This window comes from Mobula birostris, chromosome 24 (assembly GCF_030028105.1).
Source record: "Mobula birostris isolate sMobBir1 chromosome 24, sMobBir1.hap1, whole genome shotgun sequence".
Taxonomy (NCBI): Eukaryota; Metazoa; Chordata; class Chondrichthyes; order Myliobatiformes; family Myliobatidae; genus Mobula; species Mobula birostris.
Genome location: NC_092393.1, coordinates 18,868,468 through 18,888,279, shown reverse-complemented (window position 1 = coordinate 18,888,279; position 19,812 = coordinate 18,868,468). Strand labels below are relative to the sequence as shown.

General features: G+C 36.9%; 1 protein-coding gene across 1 annotated transcript; it reads right to left on the bottom strand.

The window, feature by feature from the left end:
* Positions 1–715: 715 nt before the first annotated feature.
* On the bottom strand, positions 716–18,392 carry LOC140187022 (myosin-4). The gene is made up of 39 exons (XM_072241882.1): positions 18,189–18,392; positions 17,872–18,015; positions 16,587–16,743; positions 16,469–16,496; positions 16,269–16,377; positions 16,083–16,175; positions 15,860–15,923; positions 15,659–15,757; positions 15,212–15,315; positions 14,790–14,928; positions 14,301–14,419; positions 13,196–13,345; positions 12,928–13,098; positions 12,529–12,829; positions 12,355–12,428; positions 12,118–12,205; positions 11,857–11,974; positions 11,624–11,747; positions 11,189–11,325; positions 10,834–11,089; positions 10,501–10,743; positions 10,230–10,406; positions 9,993–10,138; positions 9,576–9,666; positions 9,080–9,469; positions 8,847–8,973; positions 8,649–8,767; positions 8,356–8,552; positions 8,074–8,257; positions 7,254–7,419; positions 6,911–7,035; positions 4,888–5,196; positions 4,442–4,645; positions 3,822–3,947; positions 3,539–3,709; positions 3,339–3,443; positions 2,600–2,695; positions 869–1,003; positions 716–730 (listed from the first exon to the last, which is right to left on the bottom strand). The coding sequence occupies exons 1-39, from the start codon at positions 18,390–18,392 to the stop codon at positions 716–718; spliced, it is 5,805 nt and encodes a 1,934-aa protein (XP_072097983.1).
* Positions 18,393–19,812: the final 1,420 nt, after the last annotated feature.

Sequence of the window (19,812 nt, the reverse complement as noted above, 5' to 3'; positions counted from 1 at the left end):
TGCTTGCTGAAATTTTAAGGAGCAGTAAGTAGAGAATGATCTATTCTGGTCATCATACTGGAATAATGCAGTCCAACATGGTGAGAAAGCTAATTTTTTTTTACTGTACCCAATATTTTGCAAGACACCTTAAGAAAGAATAAAGGGGCCACTTCTGATTCCACGGCGGTTCTACTTGTACCACATTAACTCTTCCCCAGAATTACATTTCTGGATGTTGCCAGTGATATTGGTCACTCATAAATTAGCACTATGTGTGCAAAATGCCAATGGAGATAGCACAGGTACTTCATTTCAGGCAGAATGTATTAATAAGGCTTGAAACTCCTTTTATGTTTTGGCACAATTTGATTAGCAGATTGGTTTTCTGCTATGCCTGATTCTTGATTGAAACATATTTCATATGTGTCATTCCATGTTCGGCACAGCTTTGTGGGCCACAGGGCCTGTATTGTTCTGTAAGTTTTCTATTCCAATTATTTCTTAATATTATATTCCCATCAATATTTGTCTTTGTCTCATAATGCCTCGAGTTTTTTCCATATGTTGCTTATATCCTACCATGATGATTGAATCATCTAACAAGCATGAGTTGACAAAGATACATTTTAGTGTTGCACATTTATTTCTGTTGATATTACTACATTTATAAAACTATGTTACAGAGAAATACACATTTTGTGGATTTCTTCTTTGGACCGTTTCAGGTTGTCATCTACTCTTCAGCACTCTAGAAGGAAATGAAAATTGTTTAATTAGTGCAATAACTTGTGTGCCTTTGAAATTTACTTATACATTATTTACTGACAGAAATTATAAAAGTAATTTGAGTAAGTATTATAGTACCTCAGAGTAATTTTTACCATACCTTCATAGTAATGTCCCGGGTTTTAGATCTAAGTTTATTGACTTGAGATTCTGCAATGTCAGCACGTTCCTCGGCCTCCTCCAGTTCATGCTGCACCTTCCTGAACTTGGACAGGTGAATGTTGGCCTGTTCCTCCTACAGGAATACAATGTGAGAAATCATCAGATTGCATTCTAGAACATTGAAGAATATAATTTCTCACGACAAAAGGAATAAAGTAATTCTTCAGAATACTGTTGCTGAAGGCCATTATGTGTTTGAGGACTAATTATTAGGGTAGTAAAGGAATTTAAAGTTTTTCAGGTTGATTTGATTGTAAGGTGCAACAGTTTTGCTTTTCAAGAAAGAAGAGTGGATATTGGACAAATATACTTCAAGATTTGCATGTATGAGTTTAATCAAGTCTAGTTTTGAGGAAAGTTTCTGCTGATACATTTTGTGCTTTGTATTGAACTTTTTTTTGAAGGGAGGGAGTAATTTTTTTGAAGAAGTGTTATTTTTCAAGATCCAAGCCCTCTAGCCATAGTGTGCCAATGGAAATGTGCTGGTTCACTTGTTTGTCGTAAATAATTTGAATGAGAGTGTATGTGGCACGATTATGAAGTTTAGTGTCAAGCAATGTGTTATAGATAGTGAAAAGGATTGTCTAAAGTTACAATAGGATCTATATCAACTGGGAAAATGGGTAAAGCCAAATGTGAAGTGATGTATTTTAGGACCACAGAGTAGGACATACACAGAATAGCAAGCCCCAGGGGATTATGATGACTTAGTTATAGGTCAAAGAGTATAACCAAGTCCTGTCCTGCTGACTTTTAGACATTCACGGAAATTAGGTAGAAAAATGGAAAATCTGATTTCATCCTATTGAAACAAAATAGTGACATTCAGTGCTCTTATTCTCTAAATGAAGTGAATCTTTAAAATTGACCTGTTCATAAGTAATGACAATGAGCTTTGTGTTATGACAAATATTAGTGAGTTTAAGTGTATTCATAGAGATTTTCAGAATAATTTTTTCTATATTCTTTGGAGATTAGAGCAATGGGAGATAATCTCATTGAAACATTCATAAGGGATTTTAGGATCTACACTGATTAGTTGCATGGATTGCAATGCAAAAAAGAGTATAAATAAAACAAAGCAGATTTGATTTTTAATGACACTTCCAGCTCAACTTGGTAATTAAAAGAACTAAAAAATGCAATCTTATAGTTTGTACTCTAACATTGTGTGGATGATGAATACACATTATAAACCTCTGCGTAATTTCTATTTGTCTTATTTCCAAAAATGCTCTGTACTTGTTCAGTTAAGTAGAAAAATAAAAGATTCTTCAGTTTTGGTTTTCATCATCAATTATTACTGGGAACTTTTAAATCAGGTACACTGAATCGGATTGAATTAACTGAGCAGTGAATAGAGATAGCCTTATAAACTAAATAATTTCAGTGCTCCGTGCTCATTAATTTAGGAAGTTCTTAACTTCCAGGTAAAGCAGGTTATGTTATAAATGCTAACAATTACTCTTTATATTACAGAAGAATCTTAAGGGTCTCGGCCCAAAACGTCGACTGTACCTCTTCCTAGAGATGCTGCCTGGCCTGCTGCGTACACCAGCAACTTTTATGTGTGTTGCTTGAAATTCCAGCGTCTGCAGATTTCCTCATGTTTGTGAGTTAAATACAATATTTTTTTGAAAAAGTGCAATTGTAATTTATCATTACTTACAGACTCCTCACATTGTCTCTTGTAGGCCTTAACCTTCATCTGCAGCTTGTCAACCAAGTCCTGTAGTCTCAGGACATTCTTCCTATCTTCCTCTGACTGTGAATGTAAAAGAAGCAATATTTGTAATCATCTTTTAGTGTTCTTGCATTCTTATGTCACATACCAGGATAAATCCCATTGGTTTTGCTGGTCAACTCATGTAATGTAATGCCTCTGTCATATTACATTACTTGTCTCCTCACTGCTTCACTCAGTTTATCACCTCTGGGCCTTCTCGCTCCACTCATTGCCTTTAATGCACATTGCTAGCTTGCCAGTTTCTTTGAGGTCTCTATGCTCTTCTTAAAACCACAAGCCTCCCTCTGATTGGTGATAAGAAATATTTTCTTTTTAATTAGAATGATTCATATCAAAAATCAATAGTCCGTAGGATCCTAAAACGCCCTTGATGCAAGTCTTATGCTGTTCCCACCAGATAGCTGGTATTAAAGGCTTCTGCTACCTGAACCATGCAAATGAAAACACATGCTTTGCTCAATCAAAATTACTATGTTCATGACATAATCAGGACTTCAGGGAGCGTGGATCAGTCTTGAAGGACACAACAAACCTTGCAAGCTTGTCAGGACAGTCAGTTTGCTGAGTATAGGATCAGAAACTCCGTACAGATCATTATATGAGATGAGTGCAGCCTACAGGCCTTAAGTTGCACTCCATAAGATTATGAAATGTACAATACCTGATAGGTCAGTTCCTTGACTCTTCTCTCGTACTTGCGTACACCTTTAATGGCATCAGCACCTCGTTTCTGCTCAGATTCCAGCTCATTTTCCAGCTCACGTACCTAAACCCAGCACAAAATCGGATTAATTGTTAATATTCATTTCATATACAGAGGGGTCAGTGTGTAGCTTGTCATTAGATAATCTCATTGTTTACCCTGGCCTCCAGTTTCTGGAGCTGCTTCTTTCCTCCTTTCATAGCCAGCTGCTCAGCCTCATCCAGGCGATGCTGCAGATCCTTCACTGTCTGCTCAAGGTTCTTCTTCATTCTCTCCAGGTGAGCACTGGTGTCCTGTTCCTTCTTCAGCTCTTCAGCCATCATCGCAGCCTTGCAATTTGAGGCAATAGAACAAATCATTATTCAAGCTCAAAATCTAAGTCATACCAATAAGATAGTTAAATAAGAATCTGTATTTATATTTAAAAAACTTCCGATTTACATCAGTGATAGCCTTCTTGGCTTTCTCTTCAGCATTTCTTGACTCCTGGATAGTTTCTTCCATTTCAGACTGAAGATGGTTCAGGTCAGAGTCCAGCTTCTTCTTTGTATTGATGAGGCTAGTGTTCTGCAGGAAAAGACAACTCCTCATCAGTTTTGCAGGACTAAAGATAGTCGCGATTTCAATTCACAGTAAGAAGTCGCAGGGCTGGAAGAACATTGAGGGACAAGGTAATGAAAAGCAAAACTCAGCAAGAAGGATATTAATCAAACACAAACTTTTGTTAATCTCATGACAATGGATACTGCCTGCCTAATTAAATGCTGTGGAGAGATGGGGCACTCAGTTAAAATGTTTAAATAGGCCCTCAAATCAATATTCATTGCTGTTCTGAATTCCTGAGATTAGAACTCAGCAGGTTATAAACTGTAGCTTCCTATCACTGGTAATTCCTTCCTATGAAGCATTTTGGCAAGCAAGCAATTGAACAAAGCATTCATGAGATTCCTCCTTTAAATTAATCCTAGGCAGTGCTCTGTCGTAGCCTCATCTTCCATAGACTCCCTATATCATACAAGACCTGGATGCTTATACCAAATAACATTTATGTGAGGACAGACCTGAGTATGCAGCAGCTGAACTCTCTCAGTGACATCAACAAGCTCTTGTTCAGCAATTTTGCGAGATCTGTCTGTTTGTTCTAGAGCCGCTCTTATTTCTTCAATCTCAGCCTGTTGCAAGCCACTTCTGCGTTCCACCATGGCCAGTTGCTCCTTCAAGTCTTCCTGGCTTCTGCAAGCATCATCCAGCTGTAACTGGGTGTCCTGTTTGGAAGAAAGGGTTGCTTTCTTACCAGATACTACATTATACAGTATGTAATATTCATCTTGTACTTGAATCATCTTAAGCCATTTTTTCATTAATAAGTACCTTAGCTTGAAAAATCTAATGCTATTTTTGCAATTTATTTTAAGTTCTGTTATAAGATTGCGTAGATTTACTTAATTGTACAACATACAATATATAAATAACTTTAACCTGGACATTAATATCCCATCATATATACCTTTAATTGACCTTGCACGTTTCTGAGATGTTTCTGAGCTTCTGAGGCCTGACGATTGGCGTGTCCCAGCTGAATCTCCATTTCATTTAGATCGCCCTCCATTTTCTTCTTGATTCTAAGAGCATCATTTCTGCTCCTGACTTCAGCCTCCAAAGCACTTTGCATCGTGTCCACAACTCTCTGATGGTTCCTCTTCACCTGATCAATCTCCTCATCTTTCTCTGCAATCTTCCTGTCAACTTCAGATTTCACTTGGTTCAGTTCCAGCTGAATACGAAGGATCTTGCTCTCCTCATGTTCCAGAGAGGCCTACAAGAGGGGTCAAGTGAACTTGAGTATGTCCACACATTGTTATCATAAAGTTTGCTTTGACTTGCTTTGATACTAGTGCATTAAATTCAAGTATCTTTCTGGAATACTACATTATAAAAGTATTTAATGCACAGTGGTCTATTTAATAACTCCATAGATTTTGTCATCCTACATTTTCAAAAGTTATTAGATCCAGAGCAATTTGTAGAATGCTGAATTGAGAAAGTATCCAAGTGAGAGATGTTTTGCTGCCATCGAGTCTTATTAGAAACTTAGCTAATGCAATTTTTCTGAACCCCATTCTTGGGGATGCCTTCAAACTATTATCATTTTTCTATTTACAAAAGACCAATGAGTTGTAAGAGTTTGTTTTATTTTGTGTGTGACTTCCTTTTATTCCTATCTTCTAATAGAAGTTCATTAAGTAGATATCATAGCAGAAGTGTATAGAAAGAGATAAAATTTAAGCATATATTTAAAAGAGGAACAGGGAATTGCAGTTGGGGATAACTCATTTAACCTTTCTAACAATTGCAGTTGTCATAAAGGTTAAATGCCCTCACTGTAATACATCATTTACATCTTTGCCCTGGTTCAGCTTCACTGCTGCTGGAACTATTATCTATATGTTTTTGTAATATGGTAATCAGATTTTTTTTTATAATTTAATTCCTATCAGACACACTTGAACAATTTCAAGTCATGCAAATAATGTTAACCTCATCCGAACAAACACACACGGGTTCTGTTAATTATCATATCTTTTCACTGGCATGCAGTATATTGGCTTCTAGTCATGTAACCCTTCTTTATAAAGTTTGCAACCTAAAGTAATTTGTTTCCTCTCTTCCCCAGTTCTAATGAAGCATCTATGACCTGGTTCATTAACTCTGGCTTTGTTTCCACGGATGCAACCTGGCTGCTGAGTATTTCCAGCATCTTGTGTTTTATTTTCCTTCAGTCAGTATTTAATCATCCACTTACTGTTATTAGAATGTTGCTTTAGGATAATATGTGCTAATAATACAATCTGTGCCAGTTTGTGATGACATTTAGTCTGTGTTATACCTTGATAGTTTCACAGTAAGCCATGTGACTTTTTCAAAATATTATTTCCATCGATGGCCAGATATATTTGAAACCTTGGTTATCCAAATCTATGGAAAGGAGCTGTGATTTAATGTTAGATTCTTTTTGTGAATGTATAAGATAAGAATAATTGCAGTTTTTAAGTTTTATCAGTTTATCATTTTGTTTTACAAATATAGTAATCTCAATATAACGATGATTGTCAACTTGGAACTTTAACTATTGTGTTTACTTAGTTTTTCACTCCACTAACTGTCATTTATGCATGTATTTCTCCCAGTTGCTGTTTATATTTTAGACTTTTAAGATCCAGAGTATGTTGAAATTGCACCCATCAATTTGATTCAAACCACCATTAATCTAATAAATATGATGTTAAATGTTACCAGCAATTTATCTTTCCCTGTAATGCAATCCATGCTTTAAAAAGAACATCTCTTAAGTACTCTCAATTTAATGTCATTTCATCTATTTGTTCCTTCCCTAGTGAAACCTTTAGAGCTTTAGTTTTTGTTAATGCTGCTCAATGACGTGTTATTGCAATTTCTACTGTATTTAACAACTAATATAAGTCCAATTTTCTATTTCTAACAGGTATTACTATAATAATTGTGAATTTTACCTCTGCCTCCTCCAACGCGGACTGAATTTCACTCTTCTCCTGCTCAGCTGACTTCTTTGCCTTTTCCATCTCATGAAGGGCCTTGCCACTTTCACCCAGTTGCTCAGTCAGATCAGAAATCTCCTCTTTTTTTGAAAGGTATTGTTAATTAGACACATATTGTACTCATAAAACTAAGTTTACAGAAAAAATACAAGGATATGATATTATTAAAGTGGAATGAATTCTCAAGAGAATGAAGGTTAATGAGCCAGAATGGAGTCTATAATTTAATTGCAAGATAAACAGGCATCTATTTGATAACATCAATACTTTAAAATGCTTAAATAAGATTTAAACTTACGCTGCAGGTTTTTGTTCTCTCGTTTAAGAGTTTCAAGATGATCCAGAGACTCCTCATACGCATTTTTCATCTTGAAGATTTCAGTACTCAGACTGCGAGATTCCTTCAGAGCTGCTTCCAGTTCTGCTTGGCTTTCCTCGTATTTCTGTTTCCAGTCAGCCAGAACCTTAATTGTACAATTGCAAATGTTAGAAATGAAATTTGAGGCTACATTTTCATCTCAGTAACATTGAGGTCTAATAGCTGGAGAGCATGAAGTTCAGAGTTCAACATAAAAACTGGGAATTAATCAATTTTCAAGCTGTTGGATAATATCACGTATACATATGTAACAGATGAGAAAGGACTGCTTCCAGAAAAATGTATCTGCTCAGGATGTACATTTGTTATTGCACAGTTTTAAAAGAACTTAGTCGTTTGCACGCTGTAGTGCTTGTACATTTCACATTTAAGCAGACCACTGAAACCTTGCTACTGACTTTCTATTATATCATCTGATTTTCAACTTGATTCCAATTAACACTGTTGCTCCTGATGACCTGCTAATTTTACTAAACAATCATTTATTGATGCCAAATCTCCTGCCTTTATTGACAGAATTTTTTTTGCCTGAAATCATTACCATGTAAAATGTTCCGTTTTATCAATTCAGTTCTAATGAGGAACTTAGATTGAATGGATTTTATCAAGTCATTAACGAGGTCAAATCCTCACATAAAATGAACCTGCTTGTCTTTCTCTAACTAAAACTGATCAGTATGGTAACTTCTTTTAAAATGACACAGAAGGAAAGAGAAGCGATGAAATAATCTCCTCTCACCTTGTCAAAATTCTTTTGTTTCTTGTCGAGAGCTGCTGCTGCTGAATTTGCCCTCTCAACATCCACCATTAGATCCTCAACTTCACCCTGCAATCTCTGCTTAGTCTTTTCCAATGAAGCGCATTTGGAGTTCACAGCCTCAATGTGCTCTTCTGCATCCTGCAGGCGTTGAGCAAGTTTCTTCCTGAATGGTGGGAAGGTAGCATAATAATAGTGGTGCGAGAATACAAAAAATCATTGACAGAATGTGGTGGGAGAACCCAGGTTACTTTCATTACATACTTGGCTTCTTCCAGTTCCTCTGTGCGCTGAATTGCATCAGTTTCATATTTCGTTCTCCACTGAGCCACTTCACTGTTGGCCTTGGACATCCCACGTTGGAGCTCAGCCTTTGCCTCCATTTCCTCTTCATATTGTTCACGGAGGAGATCACAGTCATGGCGGGCAGATTGCAGAGCATGTGCCAGAGCACCCTTAGCCTGAAATCATTACCGTGTACAATGTTGAAATGATTCTCATCATCTTTGGGATTATTAGCAGGTAACTAGTTATTTGTTCATGTTCCAATTTTGTACCTTAGTTTCTTCCTCCAGCTGCCTCTTGAGTTCCTCAATCTGCTGGGTGTATCCTTGTTTCCCTCTTGTCAGCTGAGATACTAAGGCCTCTTTCTCCTCCACCTGCCGGTTCAGTTCCCCTGAAGATGAGAGAGATTGTGAGTGAAAATTCAGAAAACATTGTACGTGATGAAGAACAAATACAGAAATTATGACTACCGTTTTCTGTTGCAAGACGTGCTTTTTGAGTTGATAAGTCATTGATCAAACGTTGATGTTCATCATGTTTGGTCTTCATTTCACTGACCTGGTCCTCCAGGGTTCTGGACACTTTCTCAAGGTTTGCCTGAAACCAAAATACCAAATTTTTAGAAAATGAAACCAACAAGACAATAGTTACAATTGCAAATTAACTCTGCAGGTGTAGTATTTAGTGTCCTCTGTCACTGTACCTTAGTTTTGGACACTGACTCCATGTTGCTGGCAAGGTCATCAATTTCCATCTTCAGCTCACTCTTTTCCTTCTCGAGTTTCTGTTTCACACGTTGCAGATTGTCGATTTGTTCCCCAAGCTCTGCAACACTGTCAGCCTGCTTCTTGCGAAGAGCAGCAGCTGTGGCTTCATGCTGGAGGGTAGATTCTTCCAGGTCACGGCGCATTTTCTGAAATTCTGCCTCTCGTTTCTTGTTCATTTCAATCTGAGCTGCAGTTGCCCCACCAGCTTCTTCCAGTCGCTCACTGATCTCTTCAAGTTCCCGAGAAAGATCAGCTCTGAGTTTCTCAGTCTTGGCACGAGCAGCACGTTCAGCTTCAATCTCTTCCTCAAGCTCCTCAATACGGGCCTTAAGATAAATATGCATTGATTATGATGACGGAACCAGTAATATGAGTTCAAACTCATGACCTTTATTAAGTGGGATTGATAAATTCACTAGACATATGCATCACCTGTAACTCTTTAATCTTTTTCTGCAGCTGGGAAGCCATTGCCTGCTCATCTTCAACTTTGCTTTGAAGCTGGCTGATTTCAAACTCTTTCCTTTAATAAAAAAGAATGATGAATTAATTAATATAAAATATTTAAGTAACTTACACAAAAAGTATCCTATTCCCACTGGCAAGAAATAGTTTTGTATTAGTGAGCAGATTCCTGACAGATACAAAAGTGGTAAAATTAAAGTTTCTTTGAAGTAGATATCCATTTATATAATTGCAGTACAGTCTAGTCACAGTAGTTCAACGCATACAACTTAATTTAAGTTCTCCACAAATGTAATGGCAATGTCTAGAATGTTATGCATGAAATTAGCAAGACAGGTGGTTTTGTAAAAACAGATCTATTTTCCTCATCAATGTAATACTGACTTCTTTAGTTTCTCATCCAGTTGTTGCTTGTCATTCTCCAAATCCATTACTACTTCTTGTGACAGCTTCAAGTCACCTTCAAGCTTTCTCTTAGAACGCTCAAGATCCATGCGGAGTTTCTTCTCCTGCTCCAAAGAGCCTTCAAGCTTTTAAAAGCAAAATACTATTTTATCAAGATTCAATTCAAGGGAAGGATTTCTAAAAGTTATGTGAATAATTGTTATTTTGAATACCTACATCATCAACTTGCTGTTCCAATTTAGTCTTTGTTTTGGTCAGAGTGTTGACTTTGTCTTCCTCAGCCTGGAGGTCATCCAGGGTTTGCTGATGGGCCTCCTGGAGGGCTTTCTTTTCCTTTGTTAACTTAACGATGCTTTCATCAAGAGTGGCCATTTCTTCAGTGAGATTTTTAACCTATGTTCAGCAAACAAATATGATTAGAGTAATTTAAATACATACAATCATCACATATCTAAAACTTCTAAGTGTTTATGGCCATCATAATCACCTTGTTCTCAGTGGCGTGTTTCTCTTTTTCAACTTTGGCCAATGTCAGCTCCAAGTCATCAATATCTTTCTTCAGTTCTGAACACTCATCCTCCAGTTTCCTTTTCTTAGCTGTAAGCTCAGCATTTATCTCCTCTTCATCTTCCAGTCTTTCATTAGCTTCCTTCAATTTAGCCTCCAGCTGAATTTTATTTTTAATCAGTCCCTCACATCTTTCTTCTGCATCTGCCAGAGTTTCACTTTCCTGTCATAAAATGATGCAATGAATTATACTAGGATGCGTTTTGTAATGTGTACACATGCATAACAATACAAAGATGGTCAACATAGATACCGCTTGGACTTGAAGTTGGAGATCATTCTTTTCCTGTACGAGGGCCACCATTTTCTCTTCTAATTCCTTCCTCCGAGCTTCAGATTTGGCAAGTGCTTCCTTAGTTTTCTCAAACTCATCTTTCATATTTGCCATTTCCTTTTCAGTTTCAGCACTCTTCAGAAGAGGTTTGATTTTGAAGTACAGTTGCATCCATGGCCAGTGTTTGACATTTGTGAATGCACGGATGTTGTACTGCAGAGTATACAGTGCTTCTCTAAAGGACAGAGTAAAGTGAACAGAGATTATATTTTTACCTTAATGATTTAAAATGTGTTTATTTCAAATTAACCCTACTCTGAAAAGCAACATTTACCTTCTTTCCATCATTCTCTTAAATTCAACTCTCATCAAGAAGCCACGACACATAGCCTGAGTACGGGTAACAAGCTGTGCTAACTTGTCATCTCTCATCTCTTCAAGTAAACCCAAGAGACCAGCCTTGAAGAACACCTGAAGCAAAGTAAGTAACCATTTTAATTTTCAATTCTCAAAAAACAACACATTTTTCAAAGACAAATTTAATCTGTTTTCATGCTCATAAGTATATCAGAAAATTAGTCTAGGATGTATATTTTTTCCTGAACTGACCCCAGTGGAGTAGTTTGGAAGTTGCTCCACTTATCCAGACCAGAGTAACATTAAAGTGGTATATCAATTCAAAGGTATCCTAGATTACATTCAAAACTATATTTACAATTCATCACCTTGGTATTTCACATGAACAAACTTGCAGTTTCCACATTTTTACCTTGGTGTGTCCAAACTTGTACTGGGTATGATCTACATCAATAGATCCCAATAACTTCTCAGACGCCTTCTTGCTATCAATGAACTGGCCTTCTGGGATGGCACTTGCATTTAGAACTCGGTACCTGTTGCATTTGAATTTTACACATGTTACAGCTGATTTTCATTTCAATTAATTATACTGAAGAATTGATTTACATGGAAAAGTGAAATGTTGACCTTGGTATATCTTACCTTTGCTTGAAGTCACCATAAATGATTCTGCTTGGGAACCCCTTTCTGCAAATTCTGATACCTTCCAGCACACCATTGCACCTCAGCTGATGTATAACAAGGTAATTATCCATGGCACCTGGGATTTACAATATCAATATTAAGTCTAATTATTAAAGTAGAACAAAATTCTATGTCATGCTACATTGAGTTAACAACAGAAAATTGTTACTCATTGTAATAATAATAACAATGGAGTTTGGTGATGGAAATATGACTTGCCTGGTGTCTTTGTCTCATTCGGGATGATACAACGCACAAAATGTGGATGTGTGGTTCTCAGGTTCGTCATCAGTTTGCCCAAGTTTTCCTTTGAGGTGAACAATGATCCAACAGATGCAATTACAAAATTGTTAATTAGCCTGAAAAATCTTTATCAGTGCTTTTAAAATTACGACAATATTATTGAAACCTTGTTCACTAGATTGTGAGAAATGAATGTGAAAGAGAAATTCTTACCCTGAACAGAGCAGATACTGTCTGGAAGGAACCACCCTTCTTTTTGCCTCCTTTCTTGCCACCACCACCTTCAGCTGTAAAGAAACAACATAGTTGTTTGTTCTAAACACCAGGAAATGGAAAGAAGAACTGCTGGCAAAATAATAGTTTCCAATGACTGTGTAAGAACTTTACCTTCGGGAGGTGCAGCATAGAGGTGAGCCAAGAGTTTCATTGACGATTTCTGGAACAGTCCAGTTACAGTTTCATTCAGTGGATCCTTGTTCTTATCCAGCCAGCCATTAACATTGTAGTCAACAGTGCCAGCATAATGGACCAGTGAGAAGTGGGCTTCAGCCTTTCCTTTGGCAGGTTTGGGCTTCTGGAAGTTGTTTGACTTACCAAGATGCTGATCATACAGTTTATTCTTGAAGGTATTGTCTGTGGCCTTGGGGACAATGCACTCCTCTTCAAGGATTGAGAAGATGCCCATAGGCTGTGGGAATCCCAGTGTTTGTTTTGGTGAGTGTTTACATCAGCATAACACACAATAAATATTGACTTTCCATGAATGTCTTACACATCATTACCCACCTTCTCAATAAGTTCAATGCAAGCAGCCAGATCCATACCAAAGTCAATGAATTCCCATTCAATTCCTTCCTTCTTGTACTCCTCTTGTTCCAGAACGAACATGTGGTGGTTGAAGAACTGTTGCAGTTTCTCATTAGTGAAGTTGATACATAATTGCTCCAGGCTGTTGAACTGCACACATAGAAAGATATGTGGGATACTTAGTAAAATTTAATTGTCACTCAACTAAAAACTTATTCAAATCAATGTTTATGTTTCTGATACTTACATCAAAAATTTCAAAACCAGCAATATCCAGCACACCAATGAAATACTGCCTGGCCTGCTTTGTGTCCAGTTGTTGATTAATACGGACGACCATCCATAAGAACATTTTCTCAAAAATGGATTTGGAAAGAGCACCAACTGAATTATACACCTGAAAGAATATAATTTGATCAATACTTGAAAAATCTTCTACATATCAATTACAGTGGATTTTCTAATTACAGTGGATTCTGGTTATTTGGGCTATCATTTAATTGGGGTAGTTGTATATTTGTTATAACTCTTAAAGTACAAAAAATAATTGAGAAAGTAGCCAGAATTCCCTTTATTTATATGGGACACTATGCTCCTTAACTGGGACAAGAGGCTATTGCCAAATTAATTTCTAACGGCATCTAACGAGTGCAGTTTTGTGGTTGTTGGACACTAAACCATGCTTAGAGTAAACAGTGTTTAAGTAGCTTCAGTTGCATGTGGTTGTGTTCAAAAATGAGTGATATTTGTCACTGGTAGTTGTTGAGAAATAAGCAGTAAGGTAACTCAGAATTGTTGTGCTCACTGCGGTTTCAAGCATTCAGGCTTGATGCCTGAAACAGCCAGCAGTGAAAATGAAACTATTTTGCTCCTTTAACAAGTTAGGAATGACCAAGAATTTTAGCTATCCACAATTATCTTGAATGGTACAATGCAAATGATGACTTGGTGGATTCAATCGTCAAAACCTTTTATGAAGGCAGTTCATTACCCGCATTAGATGTTTACGCTGATTTTGTTCATTTATAGTCAATCAAAAGAACAGAGCAACATACATTGGATGAGTTACTCAGTCAATACCTGTATGGAACTAATACTAATACATACACGGTTTTATAGTACTGTCATATTGTTAGTGTTGTAATCACCTGCTTTTCATTTAAATACACAACTTGTCACTCAGTTAAAAGGTAGTTTGTCTTTTTTATACTTTTTAAAACTATTTCCTTAAAGCTTCAGCTAATTGGGGAGCTGTTTACTTGGGCCAAAATGTACTGGTCCCCATGTGTCCCTATTAACCAGAATCCATTGTAAATACACAAACATTTTACTTGAAGTTTTTATAACTGTACCTGCTGAACAGTCTGACCTTTGGTCACAAATTCATTGCCAACCTTTACTCGTGGAAAGCACAATGCCTTTAGTAAATCTGCTGAGTTCAGACCAGTCAAGTAGGCAACTTTGTCAGCATCTAACACAAAGTAAGAAGTAATCAAGTGTGTTAGAAATACTAAAGATATGAATCAATGTTGCTACTGTGGCTGATCACTAAATTCTCTAAGCAAAAATACTGAGTATGCAATTAGTATTTAAAACGAATTCTCTGGTTTAAGATGTGCATTACCTGAACAAAAACATACTGTACAATCAAGCACCAACACACAAAGAATTCTTTCCAGAATATTTCCCAAAAATAAAGCTGCAAATCACTTCAACACAAGTTCATTTCCTTTATGCTTTAGACTTTGAAAGAACTTCAGTATTAACCAGATTGAAGTTTGATATGGAATATGTTAAATTTAGTAAATAATAAAATTCTGTGAGTTTCTTGAAAGTGTTACCTTCTGTGCCATCGGGTTCTGCCTGCTCTTCACGCTGCTTTTGCTTGAATCTCATGTTTCCAAAGTGCATTACTGCTCCAGTGAGTTTGTAGATGCCCCACTTCTCATCATTGGTGAAGCCCAGGACATCAATGGCAGTCTGTACACCAAACAACAGATTTAGTATTTAATAGAAACCACTCATGTAATGTGTTGTAGCTCAAAATATTAAAAGTTTTTAATTTTTTAATTGAGAATGCTGATAAACTTCGATGATTGCCAATTTTCTCTTTTTTTGGATCTTCTGGATAAACTTCAATTCAAATCCTTTATTGCTTGGTAAAATGGAATACAAAAAAAATGTATCTGGAAAAATGTGAACAACTAAAGATATACTAGTTAAGAAGATATACAGTAAATGAAGCTATGTTGTAAATACTCACATCAGTTGCCACTAATTCTTCTTTATCATCAATACTGGCAACAGTGATCTCACCCTGGCTGATGAATGGATAGTCATAGGGGTTGGTGGTAATGAGACAAGACTCTGCCAAAAACAGATACTTTCTTGGTGAAATTGTGATTAACCAAATGAAAGCATGTAATCTGACAACGTCATTCGATTTTGTCTCTTCCATTCAAGCAACTTGTTGAGTTGTGTTTAAACAACTGGAGAATATTTGTAAGTTTTGTAAATGAGGTGGTATCAAATAAATATGAATTACAATGAAAGGAGGAAATAACAGGATACACTACAATATCACTTAAAGTCAGAGATGAAACGTAATATTGCAAACAGTAGTATATTGAAATCTGTTAGCAATATTTTTCCCATGTTAACAGAAAAAGGAAAACTGAAGATGTCAATGTTCCAAAACATTGAACCTTACCAACAATTTCTGGTTTGTGATTGGTCATCATCTGGTAGAAAATGTGGTAACTCCTTTCAGCTTTCAGCTGGAATGTAACTCTGGACTTTTCCAGTAGATCTGGATAGTTATGAGTAAATGTAGATTTAGTATAGAACAGACCAACATGATAGCAATTTGATTTACAACTAATATTTCCATTTCCGTTTCCACTGCACTTACAAGTTTCAATGTCAGCAGAAGCCAGTTTCCCCGTGGTACCGAAGTGAATTCTGATGAATTTACCCTTGATGTGAAAGATATTCAAGTCAGCGGTGAAACAAAGTCAGAGAACGTGCAGAATATAATGTTATTGAAACCTTTCTATTGTTAAACCGGACAGTTAATAGATCTCACACTGTGGGGTGTAACGGCTGTAACAGTCGTAAAGTTTGAAGACACTTACAAAGCGAGACGAATTGTCGTTTCTCACAGTCTTGGCATTACCGAAGGCTTCCAACAGCGGGTTGGCCTGGATGATTTGATCCTCCAGGGTCCCCTGTAAAAATAGTTTTGGTTATCAGAAGTTAGTCATTTATTGAGCTAAGCAACGAAAAGTTTCCGATGTCAATGAAATTAGTTCTAACTGTACCTTGCCAGATGGCTCCTTCTTCTTGCCGGGTTCACCAGCAGCTGCGACCAATGCAAAGTACTGGATGACACGTTTCGTGTTTACAGTCTTGCCGGCACCGGATTCTCCGCTGAAGACGAGAGCATAGCATGAAGAACTCAACAGCTGTGCCACAAATAATAAAGTGATTTTAAAAGGCAACCAGAATCTACAAAACTTACGTGATCAAGATCGACTGGTTTTCCCGATCTGTAAGACAAAGAAACGAAAGATGGATGAATTTGTGTCAGGGTTCTTATTTCAGCAAAAAAAAACAGTACTGCAAAAGTGATAATTTACCAGTCAACATGAACTGATAAGCATTATCAGAGATGGAGAAGATGTGGGGAGGAGCTTCTTGACGTTTCTTGCCCCTGTAGCCAGCCACGACCTCAGCATTGTACACAGGCAACCACTTGTAGGGGTTCACGGTGACACAGAACAACCCAGAATAGGTCTAAAGGCAGAGAAGATATTTATAATTAATGATTCACCTTTTTTCATTTTTCCTTAAATTTAAAGAATTTGCAAGAACAATGCTTTTCGTTGTCTCAGAGAAGCAGGCATAACTGGTGGCATTATTGTGTCCCAGTCTCAGGGTTCAATAATAGTCCTGAATGCTGTTTCTGGAGTTGGAAAATTCTCCACATGACTTAATGGAGTTCACCAAATACTACAGTTTCATTCTACAGCCCAAGTATGTGTTGGCAATTTTCCAGGTAAATGGTCCTTGGTGTAGTTGGGTGTCCAGAGAATCGCGGAAAGTTGATGTGTATTCGAGAGGAGAATATGTAACTGTAAAATAACTAGGAATGGGATTATTCTAGGAGCCAACATATACTTGATCTACTCAATCTTTCCCATCTATTTTGTAGAAAATGTGATAAAAAGGCATTTATCTAAAATCAAAATATATGCAGTACTGTACTTGGCTTTGTAAGTAAAGCAAGAACAATATCGTATTTGCTGAAACGCTATAAATAACGAGATCCAACAAGCTGCAGTTTTTGGAATTGAACGAAAAAAAAAGACTGTTGGAGATCTATGGGTCAATCGGTACTTGTGGAGGCAAAGGAACAGTCGATGTTTCGAGTCGAAGCCCTAATGCAGAAATGTCGACTTTTCCCCACAAATGATACTTGACTCGTCTAGTTCCTCCAGCGTTTTTTTGTTTGCATCACCTATTGTGGTTTGTTGTGAAATTCCTATTAACGGAGGGCGCAAGTAAATTTACCTCAATGAATATGTATGTGACCACAAATTGAAGAGACCGAGCCATGTTAGAATATGTAGAGATTAAATAGTTGTCAGGACGCTAGATTACTAAAGATCCCAGAATTATTGGAGGTGGCGAGAGTCGAGTAATTAAATTACTTCTTGCACCGAGATTTATTTGCATCGAGAATGCATTATTCGAAAGTTGAAATCACATTCAATTGTACTTTTAAAAAAGATTCATTAACGTAAAGAACAATATCGCAGGGAGTTGGGAAAAAGTATGGAGAATAGAACTAATTTGACGGCCGTGTCACAGAATGACCGCCTTCTCTGGGTTATTATGATCATCTAACAATATTGTACTTACGTAGATCATCCAGGCTGCATAACGCTCTTTGAGGTTAAACAACACGGATGCCTCATTCAGATGAGTCAGCATAGCCATGTCTTCGATTTTATCGAATTTTGGAGGGTTCATTGGCAGGACATCGTCGTCTTTAACGGTTACGGACTGAAAGGAATCAACAGGTACATGTAAATAAATATGGCAACGGCACAGACTCGATGGGCAAAACTGCCTAATTCCACTTATGTCTTAAGGCACGGACAACCATGTTGTATTTAAGAAAAGTTGAGCCATCTTAAGCCAACAAGAGTTTTCAGTATAATTTAACATTAACTGACCCTCTTGTCTTTTTCTGTCTCCACGGTGGTTTTGCCACCCTCCTTACTCTTGACCATGGCCTTCACATACAATTCTTTGCTATCGGGGATGTAGCAGGCGGTTTTAGCATCGAACGGTCGGTTCTGCGCCTCGAGTCTTTCTTTATCCGACTTCCGTAAAAACGGCGCCGCCGACCCAAACACTGCCATTTCTGAGTCCCCCATGGCTTCGATCTATCGCTGGAATATACAAGGAACAATTAAATTACTTAATCTCGCATAATATCAGCATACTGCATGTATTGCTTGTAGAAAACAATAAATTCTGTTTTTTTTAAATGCGGCATAACACTGAACTATGATTTAGAGAGAAGCATTAATTTTTCTCCTTTATTTCTGAGTTTCTGAATTTTCTTTTGATTATTTTTGTCCCCTATCGTAGTGATTGATAAAGTACAATGCATTTATAACAATTATATGAACATCTTATTTAAATGAGTTGTATTAAATGAGTATCCTTCACCCTTCAATGCATTTAGATCTCTGAAATAATCGCGTTTTGTGATCTGATTGAGACCATATTAAAATACAGTTTCTACCTTGACTATTAAAAAGCCTCCATATCTAATTTTTGGCTGTGCATTCAGCTTGAACTGTTATTCATTAGAAATCTTTTCTAACTCGTATACTATAATGGATACAGTTACTTTAAGGATAATAAAATGAGGGAATCATTCGGAAGTTTCGTGTTTGCACATCTTTTTCATTAACTATTAATTTGTTTGGCATGTTCAGAATGGTAAGTAAATAATCCAGTGAAAGTATTTTTTCAATTACATTAATATTAAAACGTAAGGTTTGGGCATTGTGGGTAGTAACTGTGCCATAGTTGCATAAAGTATGTGAATATTTACATTTCATTAAATTCATCTACTATACAGTACTTCTGGATGGAAACAGCTGCTTGGGTTGCGACTTAGGTGAACAAATGTCGAATGATTGAAGTGTTTAGCATACCACGAACTTGGACGTTCTGTGCTTGAAAGTGAAACAACAAATTCAACAAAACATAACTACGTATAATTGAACTTTGCTTATTGGCTTTATGTTTAACAAAAGGAGTTCACACTTGCTTGATTTTAACGTATTACCTTTGTCAGTCCCCCGTAAGATCCTCTACGCCAATTCTACCAAAAGAAGAAACAAAACACAATGGGTAAATTCACGTCTTTCTTTCTCTCTGATTTAAGTATGCTGATTACATTTACATCGTTGGGTACTCATTGATAATCTCCTGGATTATTCTGTTGTGAAGAATATACCATGTTCTACACAGCTTGATGAGATCTGCCTGCCAATTACTTCATCGGAGAGATGAAAAAATATTGTAATTAAGATGAAGTTAGTGAGAAACTTACCCAGATGGTTGGACACCAGCAGTTCTCTCTGTTCTCTGCACAACTTATATATACCGTTTTTTGTCAGCACAGCAGGTTCAGTTCCCATATTTAGTATACAAACACCTGATCATTTCATCAGCTGGTATTCTAATATCAGGATATAATTAGAGAAGCACAGTCAGTAATTTGATTTGGAATTCTTTACCATTCATTTATTCATCATTCCTGTGTGTCCATATAAGATG

What these genes read in the sequence shown, in the direction of transcription:
- LOC140187022 (XM_072241882.1), bottom strand. Translation starts at nt 18,392, where the DNA reads ATGGGGGACTCAGAAATGGCAGTGTTTGGGTCGGCGGCGCCGTTTTTA. An exon ending in ACGACAATTCGTCTCGCTTT is followed by an intron (nt 15,924 to 16,082) that starts GTAAGTGTCTTC and finishes TTTCACATCAAG; the next exon opens with GGTAAATTCATCAGAATTCA. An exon ending in AGAACCCGATGGCACAGAAG is followed by an intron (nt 14,420 to 14,789) that starts GTAACACTTTCA and finishes ACTTTGTGTTAG; the next exon opens with ATGCTGACAAAGTTGCCTAC.